This window comes from Lontra canadensis, unplaced genomic scaffold, assembly GCF_010015895.1.
Source record: "Lontra canadensis isolate GAN:19392208 unplaced genomic scaffold, GSC_riverotter_1.0 scaffold12, whole genome shotgun sequence".
Taxonomy (NCBI): Eukaryota; Metazoa; Chordata; class Mammalia; order Carnivora; family Mustelidae; genus Lontra; species Lontra canadensis.
In genome coordinates, this window is record NW_022631006.1 from 6,147,704 (window position 1) to 6,162,873 (window position 15,170).

Genomic DNA, 15,170 nt, shown 5'->3' on the forward strand with positions numbered 1-15,170 from the left:
TCCCGCCGGCTCCGGCTTGCGACGCCTGGTGCGTGTCGCCTGGAGCCTGGGCCGTCTCCCGGGCTGGGGTGTCGTCCACTTTCCGTGCTATCCACTCCTCGGGCACCGTGAGCAGAATCCATTTCTTTTCTTTGTGGTATTGGGTACCCCTCCCTGGGTCATCCTTGCAAGGCACCTTCCTTTTGCCCTACCGCTCAGAATGCGTCCAGCTCCTACTCACTGACCCACAAGGGAACTCAGAGCCAAAGGCGATGCCAGGAGAGGACCTGGCCAGATCTGTGGGTGTTCATCCTTCCTCCCGCTTGCCCAGCCTCAGGGATCCCCGCAGCGTCCTTGGCATCTTCCCCGCGGGTGTGAGGCCGAGAGTATCACCCGGGAGTTCCTGGGCCACCTCCTCCCAGCTGGCAGTTCTGCAGACACATCCACCCCTGAGCTCCACGCTTAGGTACTGGAGACAGGGAGGAGGATTAGGGGATGCAGAGATGTAGTCCACAAAGAATCTCTGCTTGGCTACCACACCTCTGTACCCCACAATGAAAAATGAATACACCAATTCAAAGCAACATGATCATCTGCATTTTATTTGTATCTTTCTTTGCAAGTTGTTGATTTTCCACCCTGCTTCCTTCAAACCCGTCTCCCTCAAATTCCCCCAAGTCCAGGAAAAAAAGTATTGTTTTTTGCAACATAGACTCAGCTTTCTCAGCAGGCCTGCCCTTTTCTCTGAGTGGAAGTCTCTACTCAGGGCTTCAGCAACAGAGCGAATCCCAAGACCATACCTTGATCATAGGGAAGGCTGGATCTTTTCACAGGGTGGAACTGATTTGGGGGCTGGGGTGGGGTGTAAGGTGAGCAGTATATTGGGCAGAGGTGGGAAAGGCTAGTCGATGAGTGCAGGAGCTGTAGCCCAATCTCTACCCCGGTGAGGCCTCTCTAAGTCCTCAGAGGCGGGATGGGGTCCCTCCACCCACTACCACTGTCTCCCCAGTGATGTAGCTGGCGTCTTCAGAGCACAGGAAAGACACGATGCCTGCACATTCATCCGGCTTGCCTATCCTGGAGAAGAGGGGCAACAAGGAAGGGAGTAAAAATTCAACAGTCAGCTCCTGAACTGGCCCACAGGGAATGAATTTGCTTAATCAAAAAGTATCAGGTGATTTATCCAGGACCAGTGTACAAGCTTCCTGTCAGTCAAATAGAGTTAGCGTGAAGATAAGCTGTTATAGTAAATACTGCATCCTGCGAAACCCACCACATATTATATTCAAACAGTATGGAGACATTTTTGTTTTTCAGACAACTCAGGACAGCAGAATCCCAAGTCATACAGATACACTGGTGAGCAGCAACTTTGTTTTGCCTGTGTGTATACTGTTCAAGTGTCAGGGAGTCTGTGAAACAGTAAACAGTTTGTTTTCAGTCCCTGCATTTGTGTAGCTTCAACTCACAGACAACTTTTTCAGGAATCTCTTTTTGGCCCTTAAAGTTAGGTTCATTTTGGGAGAATGTGCTAATTCTCGGGATTTGTATCCATAATTGTGTAGTTCGGGAACGCTGTAACCTTAACTGCCACAGGACGCTCTGAGGTGGGTAGAGTGGGGACCTCAAACCTAGAAGGCCTGGATCAGTGTGGTTCTCCATCCTAGCTGCACACTGTCATCATCTAGGAGGCTTAAATTCCTTCCCCCCTGCCACCCCCCAAAAGATGCCCAGGTCCTACACTGGAACAGTGCACACCCAAGACCAAGAAGCATGGGCACAGACATTCACCGGGGCTCCAGGATGACAGTACCCCAACTTGTTAATGAGTTGTGAACTAGGTGTGCAGCTCATGCCTGGCATGAGAGCAGCTTGCGGGGCACCTGAGGGCTTCTGGGATGTCCGGACCAGTAAAGAGTAGGCATTGCTGGAATGTGTCCTTGAGGGGACAAGATGGACAAGACAAAAGCTGGAGAGAGGCAGGGAGGTTAGAGAAAAGGAGCCAAAGGGGCCTGAGCAGTCTGGCTAGCCCTGTGGGGAAGAGGGAAGAGGTGAGTTTTCTTTGCAAGGGGAGTTTCGGGCCTTAGTCCAACTGAGCTTTGGAAACATGGCATTTTACTCAAGGGGAACTTAAAAAAAAAAAAGCATGGATTTGGTCTTGGTCCATGGGCACTACAGATGGCCAAAGGTGGAGGCCACAGCCAGGTGGAGAGAGGAGTCAGGGCTTCTCCTGGAGCAGTGCTCTGCTGAAAGCCGGAGCCTCTGTTTGGTTTTTGCAATGGAAGTGGGCCCATCTCATGTGCCACTGTAGCGACGCAGCACACAAGGATTGCAAACTATGTGTTTGTGGCAGGAGAGCGCATGCTTGTGTTGTCTGTGGGACCAAAAGACCGTGAGATGTGGGCTGTGTGAGGGACTGGACCTTTCATCCTTGTCCTTCCTAACCCTCCCCTGTGACAGCCTTACCTTCTTATCTGCATGATTTCTTTTATGCTCTCCTCCCTTTCCTTGTCCTTCCACAACTGCAGAAAAAAGGGACATCTTTTTATGTGGCAGAAGAGGAGACAGAGGGTCAGAGAGGGGAGGAAGTGCTGCCCTCATGGCAACTGCGAGGAAGGCTGGAGGGAGGCCCCTTCCACTTCCTAGCCCTCCTCAGTTCCCAGTTGCTCCCTACCACTGTCTTCTTTGCAGGTGCTAGTGAGGTTGTTGCTGGCTCTCCCCAATTCTCATCCACTTAAGGAGATATGGAACGGTGTGAGCAGAGTCTGAATTCTGGTCTCTAACACACACCTCAAGAAAGGTGCCCGTGGGGTCTGATCCAGACAGGAGGATGTATGGTATGGAGGGGGAATGTTGAAAAGCCTGGGGTGGGGTGGGGCAGAAGATACGGGGCTTTGCTGTCTAGGAAGATGCCCCTTTGGGGTCCTTGCGGTCCTCACCACTTGGCTGAAGCTAGTCTTAATGAGTCCCGGTGCCAGGCAGTTCACCCTAATGTTCCTTTGGTCCAGCTCTCTGGCCAGGTTCTTGGTGAGGCCCAGCAAGGCAGTTTTACTAACATTGTAGGGTCCCAGGCCCTGGGGAAAGGAGACAGTGGGTTAGTGTCTTTGTTTCCAGTTCATTTTTGGATAGGGCAGTAGATAATAGGGCATCTCTAAGGGAGCCAGAAAACTGTTTTGTGGGTGAACCACCCCAGGTTAGGGTTTTTCGAGGCAATGCATCTATTTCGTGGGAAGGGGCTTGGTGGTGTGATTCCAAAAGGGGGCATACACTTGTTAGGGTGACTGGGGGAGTGGAAAAAATGCACGATGGGAGGGATGGAAGTAGCAAAGAAGGGGGATCTTACAGGAAACGGAGAGTAGGCTCCTATGGAGGCCACAATCACCACTGAGCCGCCTCTGGAAAAAGAAGAGAGTGACCCTCTTCTCAGTGGGAACCCTGGCCCTCAGCCCACATGAGGTCCACTGCACCCAGGCTCCCTCTCACTGTCTGTACCCTCGCTTCTCCATCTCTGGCACCACTGCCTTTGTCATGAGGGCTGTGGCCTTCACGTTAATGTCCAGAATCTGAAACCAAGAGAGAAGGAGAAAGAGCATGAGGGAAGAGCTGGAGAAGGCAGGGCAATGAGGACTCACGGCGGGGTTCCTGGGATGTTTCTGGGGCCCCAGTGCAGACCTCAGAGATGGTTTACCTGGACATGGCAAAAGCAGAAGCTGAAGCCCAGGGAAAAGCCCCTGTCACTGGCATATTCAGCTACAGAATGACCCATTAGGTTTGCGTGAGAAAGAAAGGAACCTGGTCCCTCTTGTTACCTAACCAGCTGCACATGATTTGGCCTATATTAGCAGGTCCTCTTTGGATCTGAGCTGGATTTTCTGTGTTTCTCCCAACTAGGGAGAACTTGGAAGTGGGCTGGCCTACTGGTTCCACTCCAGAGTGGCCCATGCTGCCCAGGGAAAACGTGGCCTGACCTCAGGCACTCGGAGTCATTCCAACATTTCTCTGGCTTCTGAGTTTAAGGAGTCGGATGTTTTTGGCCCTCCTGGATGGGCTGTCTGGCTGGCCATTATTGGAACGTGGGATCATGAGGGGGCACTTCTGGGGCCGCTGGGACAGTCTCCAGTCAAAACCCCACATCCATCATTTAAAACAAAGGCATGACTCTCATTTACATTGTTCTAGGCATGCTGGAATATGCCCCTACCAAGCTCTCCATGCCGATTTATTATTTTGAAAATTTTAATCTTAGAGAAAAGTTGAAATAGAAATATGATGGATATCCAGATATTGTTTACCTGGATTCACCAATTGTTCGCATGTTGCCCCATGTGTCCTATCCATGTATCTGTACAGTTTTTTCCTGAACTACTGAAGATAAGTTGCAGTCACCACAGTGTTCTATCAGTAAAACTTTAGCATTTTTCCTAAAGTATAAGGACATTCTTACATACCACCATCCATTATCACACCACGAAATTTAACATTGGTAATAATGATTTTACGTAATAGGTTGTCCCTAACAAAATTTCCCCAATTGTCTCCCCACATGTCCTTATTTAAAAAATCCAGAGTTTAATTGAGGATCAGCCATTGAATTTATATTTGATGTACTGTGACATTTTAAAAAATGCAAATTAAAAAGAAAAATCACTTGGTTTAAAACTGATTTTCATGTGGTCTTTATTCAGACGGCTCATGAAAGATGTTTCTCTACTTTAAAGAATATCAATCAGGAACTGACTCACTAAAGCACATTTAGCACTTTGGTCTTTATGTCTGTGAAACACTGATAAACAAACTATAATATTTTAGTATCCTTAAACTTCAGTGCTGAGAAGTTATTGATGACATCAGAGTGAAAACCTAAACCAGGGGAGATCATAAAAAATTTAGCATTTCCAAATCATGTGGGAATATTAACCTTAGTAAACAAAGACAAATATTTTAATTAAGGCTTCATAACTAAAATCCGTAGGTGTGTGAAATATATCATAAACGTAATTACGCACGTTCACATAAAACCCAATATTCCACACTTGAATTTAGACATTGGGATCTCCTATTTCCTTGACACTGCAGTTAAGAAGAAAAGTGCCATGGGTCTTTTTCAAAGGTTTTAAGTTATAAAGCGGTAACTTAAGTCATTTTGCTTAACTAGCAGCTATTAAAGTTTTCCAGCTAATGCAAAATCATTCTTTTTTGGCCTCTGAAAAGGGGTCGGGGTTGTGTAAGCTTATGTGTATTAGCTATTAGGCAGATAGCTGGCATGTCTCTGTTGGAAATAGAGCTGGAAGAAGAGTCTGGATGAGCATGTGGGGGGAGAGAGCTGGGGAGTGAAGCAGAAGAAGGCTAGCCAGGAGCAAATGGAAGAGCAAATGGGAGAAGCAGAAATGAAAGGCGGGCAAGGAGAGAGGAAGCCACCCCCCACCTGCCCTTTACCAGGTGCACTCCAGGTGTGTGCTGATTGCAAGGATTCCTCACATTTACCAGGAACTTGACAAATGCATTCTAAAAGCAGCCTGAGTTTGTTCTGGCTGTTTCTTGAGGCCTATCCCCTAATCCTTTAATCCCCTCTCACCTTGTCCCACACCTCCTCGGTGACATCCATTAGGTTTCCAAAGAAAGGGTTAACGGCGGCATTGGAGACCAGGATGTCAATGCCCCCGTGAAGGCTCACGGCCTAGAAAGAGGAGTAAGGTCTGAATTAGGACTGCAGGTCAGTAAGGGAGGTGCACTTATCAATGTGGATAAAGAATTCCTTCTTAGGACAGAATGATGTCAAAATGATACCTCTTTTTCTTGAAACATCTCTCTTCCCAGCTACCCTAAGTTCTGCTGCTAAACATTTCAGGTCTAGTTTCTTTTGCAGGCTTTTCTTCCTGCCACCCCCCCCTTCTAGAGCTGTTGCTGACTTTTTATTCTTTATACTTTCCCTTTTGGGGGAGCTCCTTTGTTCTCACAGCTTCAGGTCCCACCTCAAAATCCATTTCCAGACCCTTACACTTTTCGCACCAAGTCCCAGCCCCATTTGTCCAAGTGCTTACTGTCCGATTCTCCTTGACTGAGTTACCGTGATCTCAAACTCAATCTGTCCATACCTATCTGAATAGAGAAACTGTTTTATTTATTAATTTATATTTATATTTTTTGGTATAAAGATTTTATTTATTTATCTGAGGGAGAGAGAGAGAGAGAACACATGAGAGCCCGAGAATGAATGGGGGGTGGGGCAGAAGGAAAGGGAGCAGACTCCCTGCTGAGAAGGGAGCCCACCACGAGGCTTGATCCCAGGACCCCAAGACCATGACCTGAGCCGAAGGCAGATGTTTAACTGACTAAGCCTGCCAGGCGCCCCGAGAAACTGTTTTAGATAGACCAACAGAATGTTACCACTGGGAGCCGTCTTTAGATCACCCAGCCCAGTGTCCTCATGGCACAAGGGATGAAGCTGAGGTCCAGGTAAGTGAATTTCTCAGTAATGACATATAAGGGCTGGTTAAGGAACAGGAGGAGCCTTCTCACTGGGTCTTTGGGGGAGTCCACATAATCTGCAGAGGGCACAAAGCTAGTCAGTTAGTGGTGGCAGATCTGAGGTCGGTCTTCCTTCTGCTGCAGAGCTAATTCTTAAAGAGTCGTTGAAAGTGAGTTGGGATCACTAGGAAACTGGTTATGCAAGAGCCATGGTGAGGAAGACACCAGCCTGGGCTTAAAGCAGTTTCCCACTCAGTTATGATGTCATCTTCTCCCCCCCCGCCTTTTTTTTTGGCTGGGAGGCATGGAAGATTCAAGGTGGAAACCAAGATTTAAACTGGGGAGGCCAAGAAAGGCAACATCTCGCCTCGCTAATAAATTGAAAGTAGGTGGTGAAGGCACGTGCCAGAGTAATGAGTGGTTGAACAGAATCTGCCAACAAAACAGGGCTCTGAGAGGAGCAGAGGAACAGGCAATTCGGATGCCTTGGGCGAGCAGCACGACAGGCCCTTAAGCACCTTTGTGCTTCATGATTTGGCGCATGGAGGGGCGTTATTAACTATGTGTACCATCTGCTAGTTCCTGTTTTAACTAATTATTCTTGCTAACTAGGTGCTAAGCTCAGTTGCTTCCACGCTGCTGAAGGAATGGCTTGGGCTGTCAACATGTAAATTGAACAAAACTGAAAATCACGTAAGGTTTTAAAACCGGTATCGATACTGTCTGGTGCTAAGTTTTGGCATCCCAGCACCAAGCCCCAGTCACCTGCCTTGGCTCTGTGTAAGTCTCGCCTACGGACTTGCAACGAGTGAAGTGCACCGGAAGCTACAAAGGGATAGGTGCTCTGCTCTGTGGCTGTGTGGTTGGCGGCAGGGAGCCTACGGCTCAGAGAGGGGAGAAGTCTAGGGGTTTTGTTTTTGTTTTTTTTAAGATTCTTTCTTTATTTATTTGACAGGCAGAGATCACAAGTAGGCAGAGAGGCAGGCAGAGAGAGAGAGAGGGAAGCAGGCTCCCTGCTGAGCAGAGAGCCCCATGCGGGGCTCGATCCCAGCACCCTGGGATCATGACCTGAGCCGAAGGCAGAGGCTTAACCCACTGAGCCACCCAGGCGCCCGAGAAGTCTAGGTTTTGACTGAACAGAGAACCATAGAAGATTCATGAGAAAGGCGCTATGACCACCCAGGTGTCTCGTAAGCCTGCCCTAAATTGTGTGATCGCTACCCTAAAGTGGTTAGGAGTTGGGTGCTCTGTTTTTGGGTAGGTATATTTTTTAGAAAAAGTATAGTCAAGTGGAGAAGCGAGTGATCTGGATTCTGCTCCCCCATGCCTTTGAGAAGCTTTGTGGCGCAGATTAGGAAGCCACTGGATAGTAACCATTTTAAAAATTAACTTATTGGGGCACCTGGGTGGCTCAGTGGGTTAAGGCCTCTGCCTTCGGCTCGGGTCGTGATCCCAGAGTCCTGAGATCAAGCCCCGCATCCAGCTCTCTGCTCAGCAGGGAGCCTGCTTCCCTTCCTCTCCCTCTGCCTACCTCTCTGCCTGCTTGTGATCTCTGTCAAATAAATAAAATCTTTTTAAAAATTAACTTATTATTTGAGATTGAGAGAGAGAAAGAGGAAGCGCGTGTGCTTGGAGGCCGCAGAGAGAGAGAATCTTAAGCAGACTCCCACTGAGCTCAGAGCCCCACATGGGGCTCATTTTCATGACCCAGAGGCCATGACCTGAGGTGAAATCAAGGGTCGGCCACTTAACCGACTGAGCCACGCAGGTGCTCCTGATACCCTTCTTAAAGAGCAGCATTCCCCATTATAGGTTAACAGTTGGCAACAGGCAGAACCCATCTCCAATAGCTAATGAGTACCCTCTTGGTCATTCTCCACCCTGACACTAGCCATACAAATTACTTGAGAGGTGTGTGTGTGTGTGTGTTTTAAGATTTTATTTATTTGTCATAGGGAGAGAGAGAGAGTGCACAAGCAGAGGGAGCAGCAGGCAGAGGGAGAAGCAGACTCCCTGTTGAGGAGAGAGCAGATGAGGGACTCGATCCTAGGACCCTGGGATCATGACCCGAGCCGAAGGCAGACACTTAATGACTAAGCCACCTAGGATCCCTGTGTGTGTGTTTTTAAAGATTTTATTTACTTGAGAGAGAGAGAGAGAGCAGGAGAGAGAGAGGGAGAATGCATGAGCAGGGGTGAGGGGCAGAGGGAGAAGAAGACTCCCCACTGAGCAGCGAGCCTGATGTGGGACTTGATCCCAGGACCCTGGGATCATGACATGAGCTGAAGGCAGACGCTTAATGGACCGAGCCACCCAGGAGCCCCTACAGGTGGTTTTCAACTCAACCCTCCTATTTCCCATTTCTTTCTTTCTTTCTTTCTTTTTTTTTTTTTTAAAGATTTTATTTATTTATTTGACAGACAGAGATCACAAGTAGGCTGAGAGGCAGGCAGAGAGAGGTGGAAGCAGGCTCCCCGCTGAGCAGAGAGCCCAATGTGGGGCTCAATCCCAGGACCCTGGGATCATGACCTGAGCTGAAGGCAGAGGCTTTAACCCACTGAACCACCCAGGCGCCCCCTATTTACCATTTCTTGACACTGCGTTAGGAAGAAAAAAAATCTTGCTTGGTTCCCACTAAACATCTCTTGGGCATATCCATTCTGGTACCACTGCTGCTGCTCTAGATCTGAATGGTAGAAACAGTTTCCTTGCTAACATCCTTGGCTCAGAGTCTTTTCTACTCTTATATATCCTCTTACTGGTGCAAGATTATCTTTTTCAAATACATCCATATTCATCTTGCTCAAAACCTCGTGTGGCTTATTTCCTCCAAGAACATCTAACCTTCGTTGGGAGGCTATGGAGCCCCTGTCCCTTATCCTTCCCACCAGGCCATTTTCCACCGGCACTCCCGAGCCCATGCTCTTTGCTGTGGATTCACAGTGCTCTGCTCTCCCCTTTAGGCCCTCCCTGGCTGCCTGCTCATTTTGCAGGGTCATCTGGAACCCTGTCACTCCTCCATCTGTCCAGTCTCACCCCCTCTGGGAGGTCTAGCTCAAGCCCCACCTCTGGGCCAGGGCTGTAGGACAGGGTAAGTGGACCTGGTAGGGGTTAGAGGTTGTTTCCCTGGCAGGATTTTAAAATTAAGTTGCTAGGCACATTTCACATGGCTAGTCACCAGTTGGCCCAGGATCCCAGAGGCTCTTTTCACCCTCAGGATCAAGGTCCCAAACTCAGGTTCTATCCAGCAGCCTATGCTAGACAAGGTGACTTTCTTTCCTTTAAAAAAAAAAAAAAAATTGTATTTATTTTAAAGGAGGTGGCAAGGGGCAAAGGGAGAGGGAGAGAATTTTAAGCAGGCTCCATGCTAAGCTTGGAGCCCTCCATCTCAGGACCCCAAGATCATGACCTGAGCTAAAGTCAGGAGTCAGGGCCTTTACTGACTGAACCACCCAGGTGCCCCAAAGTTACTTTCTTGGACACACATTTGGCTCTCCCCAGTGCACTGCTAAATGGTTCCCCCCAAATGGAATGACTTTATCCTGTCATACCATCATTTACCACTGTTTAAGGAACCCTTCTTCTACGATTATCAAATTATTTCTGCCAGCCTTCCAGTCTGCTCTACTTTCCATCTAGGGTAGAGTCTCCTTTTTACTCTAGGTAATAAAATGTATGTCCTGAGCCTGAGGGAAGAGCGGCCTCCTTTACCAGATACTCATTTTCTTGTGTCGCTGGAAGGCTGGTGCCAAGTTCCAGCTCTGACACTGCCTTTGACACTTTCTTTGAAACTAACGTCCAAGTGGGCATGAAAGACCTGCCCTGATGCTAATGGAGAAATGCCTGGTGGTCTGTAGTCAGCTTGGCAGGTCTGGATTGATTTATAGTTCTTTCTGACTGGCTGTGGGGCCCCGGGACTTTGCTCTAGCTTTCAGAGTGGAATGTTCCGAATGTTTGAAAACCGGGAGAATAGTCTTTGCCTTGCTTGGGTTGTTGTCAGGTTTAGAGATAACCTGTGAAGCCTCTGGACAAAGAGAATAGCAAACGTAAGTGGATGAAACATGGTAGGTTGCCTCACAGAAGAGGTTCCCAGAGACTTGACTCAACAAGCTATAGAACAGGACACTGATTATTATAATAGTCTGTGGGTGGAGACATCTGTTTTGCAATCGCATTTACCTTCCTCATCTGCCCAATTAGATTGGAAACTACTGGAGAACCAGGGCCAGCTGTTTTCCTGGGTAACCTAAGGGTTGGTGATGCAGGGTTGAAGCATTAGAGTGGTTTTTTATTCTCTGACTGGGATGGGATGATTCTGAGAGACATCATAGTAAAGGCACACGGTAAAAAATGTGTGGGTGGAATGGTACGCAGAACGACCGGTTACGTTTCAGTTAATAGTGCTGGCTTGCATCACATCAGTGTTGTCTAGGAAAGCAGGAAAGGAGGCTCAGGCAGGCTCCCTTCCACCACCACCTGGCTCTGTGCCCATACCCTTGTTGCTCACCGTGGCCACCAGCCGCTCCCGGTCCTCGGCTTTCCCCACGTGGCACACGGTGCCCGTCACGCTCAGCCCTTCCCCCTGCAGCGTTGCCACTGCCCGGTCCACGTTCTGCTGCTTCCGGCTGCTGATGACCACATGGGCCCCATCCTGGGCCAGGCGCCGAGCGATGGCGAAACCGATCCTGAGGCAGAGAGAGATGTCTATCAGGGCCAGTACAGGGGGAAGTGGTTGAGAGATGAGCTCCGCAGTCAGAATGCCCAGGTCTGAATTCCAGCTCTCCCTCTGCAGGGCCTCCAGTCTGCACTATGTGTAAAAGAGCCGTTACCATACAGATGGACATGCTTAGCGTGTTTTTAGCACTCATTTACTTACTTTTTCTAGGGTTTTGGCCCCCGGGGCTAGGTTCTCAGGAACTGTCATTACCTTCCACAGGGATCGCTGCAGTGACAGGCCCCACACCCTGCAGGGACTGAGGGGAGAGAAAGGAGCTAGGGGTGTAGCAACAGCCACTTGCATGATTGGAGCGTCTCACCCGAAAGACCCCCTGTCCCCAGATACCTCCCTTACTAGTCTACATCATCTCAAAATTCTGTTGTTAATTACATGTGGGGGTGTATGTGAAAGGATGGGTCTCTAGTAAAAAATGTCCATTTTTTACACTACTCCCCTGGGAGTAAGGGTTCCACACTTTGCAGTTATTAGCCATTAGCATTTCGCATACATTTTTACTTTAGATTTGTGTAATGCAGGCATTTAGCAAAGTCCTGCAGGGACGAGAAACGGCTAGACAAGAGAGGTGGGTAAGAAACAGGGCAAGGGCAAAATGTACTGAGCTAAACAAAAACCTGGACACATGGGTCTTGTGTCCCGTCCAGGAAAGGGGCGCCAAATGGGGTGTCTGGAACATGTGCAGGGTCGAGGGAGGCCGTGGGATAGGATTTTTTGAAATCTGGAGTGTTTTGGAATTCTGGTGTTTGGTCTTCCCAGACTCTAGGTGGGGCCACTTGACGGGGGCGGCCCAGGGCCCCGGGAGACTGAAGTGGCGCAGCTGAGCCAGGGGCAGCGGTGACAGGAGACTGGCAGAAGTGGGACCGATGCAAGAGGATTCGGAGGAGCTGCAGGCCGACCACGTGGTTCCCTTCTTCGGGGGTCAGACTTTGCCCGGCAGTGAGGTCCACTGAGGACTCCAGCAGAGAAGCAAAGGTCAAGCGGTTAGTACCTATTTCCGGATAGTGGGAGCCTCAGAGACTCTGGCCCCGGCACTCACCCGTCGGTGGACGCCGTGACTAGAGCCACCTTATTGGCGAGCGGGTCCCGGCGCGCCATCCCGGAGCTGGCCATCCGCACAGACCTCCACGCCCGGCAGCTGAGAGCGAGCAACAGTCCCGCCCTCCGCATGGCGCCGCCTCTCCGCACACCCAAGGGGAGGTAATGACCCCAGTAAGCCAAGGAAGGAGGATCCTGCCTCCTCCTCACTCGGCTCCGCCTCCCTCCGGCTCCGTCCCCAGCCCTGCGGCCCCACCTCCGTCCCGCTCCCCGCCAGCCCCCGCGCGGGACCGCTGGCTAGCCCGGCCAGGCACCCGCCCCTCGTACCCGGAGCGGGCGGTGGCCGTGGGGCGCCCCCTGCCGGCACACGGCTGTCGTGCCCCGCTGTCCTCGGCTTCGCCCTGGCAGCCATGGGACTGTGCGGTCGCCCCAGGTTTCTTCTAGGGCCCGCTCCTTTGCGGGGACCCACAGACTCCCCCACCCTCGGCAATGTCCTGCCGCTTGACCCTGATATTTTTCGAGGGCAGGGGAGCTTTGAGTTGGTTGCTTTACCTTCCCAGAACTTCAAGATGGACCTCCATCTCCTGGAAAGTCTGGGTCTGCATACGTGAGATAGCTCACAAGAGGGCCAGTGTTTTGAGATTGCCTGTGGTCCACACGGAGTCACCAGGTGAGGGTGGAGGAGCCTGGGAGAGAGATGTGATGAGGTGAAGCGGCTGGGCTAGGTCTGGCACTGCCCTTCACACACTGTCTCCTCCATCCTCACAGTTCTGGAGGGCAGATGCCCATCGCTATGGTAACCAGTGTGCAGGGAAAAAGATCCTGACTGGACTAGACTTCTGGTACCTCCGCCTCAAGGGCCTGCCCCATTGTCGTAAGTGGTAGAAAAGGTGAGAGGGTCTCCCAGCCAGTGGTGGTACTCAATTCTCCCTAATCACCATGTCCCCAGGTCTTAGCCTCCATCCCGGTTCAATAAATATTTATTGACTATAAAAGCACTCTAAAAACTGGAAATTACTAAACACATAGTAATTATTGCCATCATAGAATTACTATTATTGTTGCTACAGGCCAGGCTCTTCATCTGTAAACAGGATGCTGGGGGAGATGATGAATAATGTCCTTTCAAGCTATGTATTCTGTGTTCAAGACTTCACCCTACACTTCCGCCAAGTGGGTCCAAATGATCTCCCTTCTGGGTTTCTGGGAGAATTAATAAATCTGGATGGCTTATGGGATACCGTGGAAAAGCCCCCAAGAGACCTAAATGTCAGCGACTGAATTGGTTTAACCCAGTGGCCTCCCAGTGCTAGACTGAGAAGTGGTGCTGATCTCTGGCAAAGTTTGCACTCGTTCTAGACAAACTGAGACAGAGAAAGACAATATAGTGAGTTTCATAAAGCTAAGCTTATTTAACTTGACAGTTCCTTATTCAGGGATATGCTTTTGCTCCTTTTTCTTTCCCTTTTTTCCTTTTCTTTTTTTGGTGTTAGTCTTTTTGTTAAGAAAAGATGATGAAAGCAGATGGGTAGGTTGAGAAAAGTGTTGTTAGTTGGTGAAATCACCAGTCTGGCAACTAACTCTGTCAGTCCTTACAGTTAGAAGAGAGAGAATCCTGGTCTGTGCAATTCAGTTCTGGGAATTGCTGTTTAATAGAATTCATACTTGCTAGAGACTCATTTAGTATATGTGTAGTTCTGCAGAGCAGCTAAAAAGGGATTTCAGTGTTCAAAAGGGGAAGTCTGGGTAGCAAGTGATCTATCAGGCAAGCACTGGATTTATAGTATATTCGTCAGCTGAGGAGCTGCAGCTGTGGTACTCAGCTTTGGTACTTAGCACATCCTGATGAGATAAGAGAGCTTGAGTCTAATTTTCCCCATGTCCTGGGAAAACTGACTCTGACTGGTGCCCCTCAGTCTGAATCTCGTGAATTATTGACAACAGAGGCTGGATAGCATGACACTCCTCTTCCTCCTCCTCTGTTCAGAGCTCATGCACTGTGGAAACCCTTCCCAGTGCTCTGCACCTGTGGACCTGTGGGGAGAGTATGGAGGAGGATGGGAACTCAGGTTCTCAGGGCTCTGGGTTCACAGAGACAGGCCTCTAGGGCAGATCTGATCTCTCTTTGTCTCCTGCCCAGAGGTGGTCAGCCAGATCCAGCAGCTGAAGTTGGGGGAGGGAGAGGGAGCCCACACCTCAAAGAGCAGAGGGTTCTGAAAAAAGAAAATTCTGGCCTGGAAACTTAGTGAACATCACATGCCCCTCCTTGTCTGGGTAGGGTTGATATTGGGTCTCCAGTGCCATTTATTTGGGGAGAGCACAGGGGACATCAGGGAGGAGATCTGTGGACAGGAAAGGGTAGAGGGAAGGCAAGGGGTGTGCGAGTCTCGAGCTCCTACTCTTCATCAAGTTGGTTTGTTGGAAACTGGGGGTGGAGTGGGGGGAGTAGGAAATCTTTGAGGGAAATACAGGGGTGTGTTGGAATCTTTTGGGAATGGGAAACATTAATAGGCAATGGGATTGCTCTGGTATGTATGGAGGTAGTACCATTTGCAGAGCTGAGGAAATGCCTTTGTTGTTGGGGAGACGCTCCCATCTTCCTTGAGGGGTGACTGTTCACCTGGGGTGGAATACAAATCTTGCATTTTGCAATAATCATCCTAGATTGGTCATTGACACAGGTGAGGATAGGCAGTAGGGGAGGGCTGGGGAATAACAGTGACCTTTACTGAGTGCCCACTTATTAAGTGTGGCAAGTGTTTGGTGCTTTTTATAAGTTTTACTGAATATTTCTAATCTGGTGAGGCATTTTTATCCACAATGTGAAATCATAGTGAGTCATGACAATCTGACCTGCTGTGTACGTTGAATAGCTATGCTTCGTTTTTCTGATGTTGTTGGGGAATGAGAGTTTTCATGGAAATTAATTTTCTTTCGATTGGAATTTTACTTT

At 49.4% G+C, this 15,170-nt stretch overlaps 1 protein-coding gene across 1 annotated transcript; it reads right to left on the minus strand.

Moving 5' to 3' along the window:
- Positions 1 to 735: 735 nt before the first annotated feature.
- Positions 736 to 12,349, minus strand: LOC116867031 (dehydrogenase/reductase SDR family member 4). Its single transcript, XM_032856333.1, has 8 exons — positions 12,219 to 12,349; positions 10,955 to 11,132; positions 5,555 to 5,656; positions 3,472 to 3,542; positions 3,323 to 3,374; positions 2,919 to 3,053; positions 2,446 to 2,501; positions 736 to 1,056 (listed from the first exon to the last, which is right to left on the minus strand). Exons 1-8 carry the CDS (start codon positions 12,347 to 12,349, stop codon positions 942 to 944), a joined length of 840 nt encoding a protein of 279 aa, XP_032712224.1. The 3' UTR covers positions 736 to 941.
- Between the last annotated feature and the right edge of the window lie 2,821 nt (positions 12,350 to 15,170).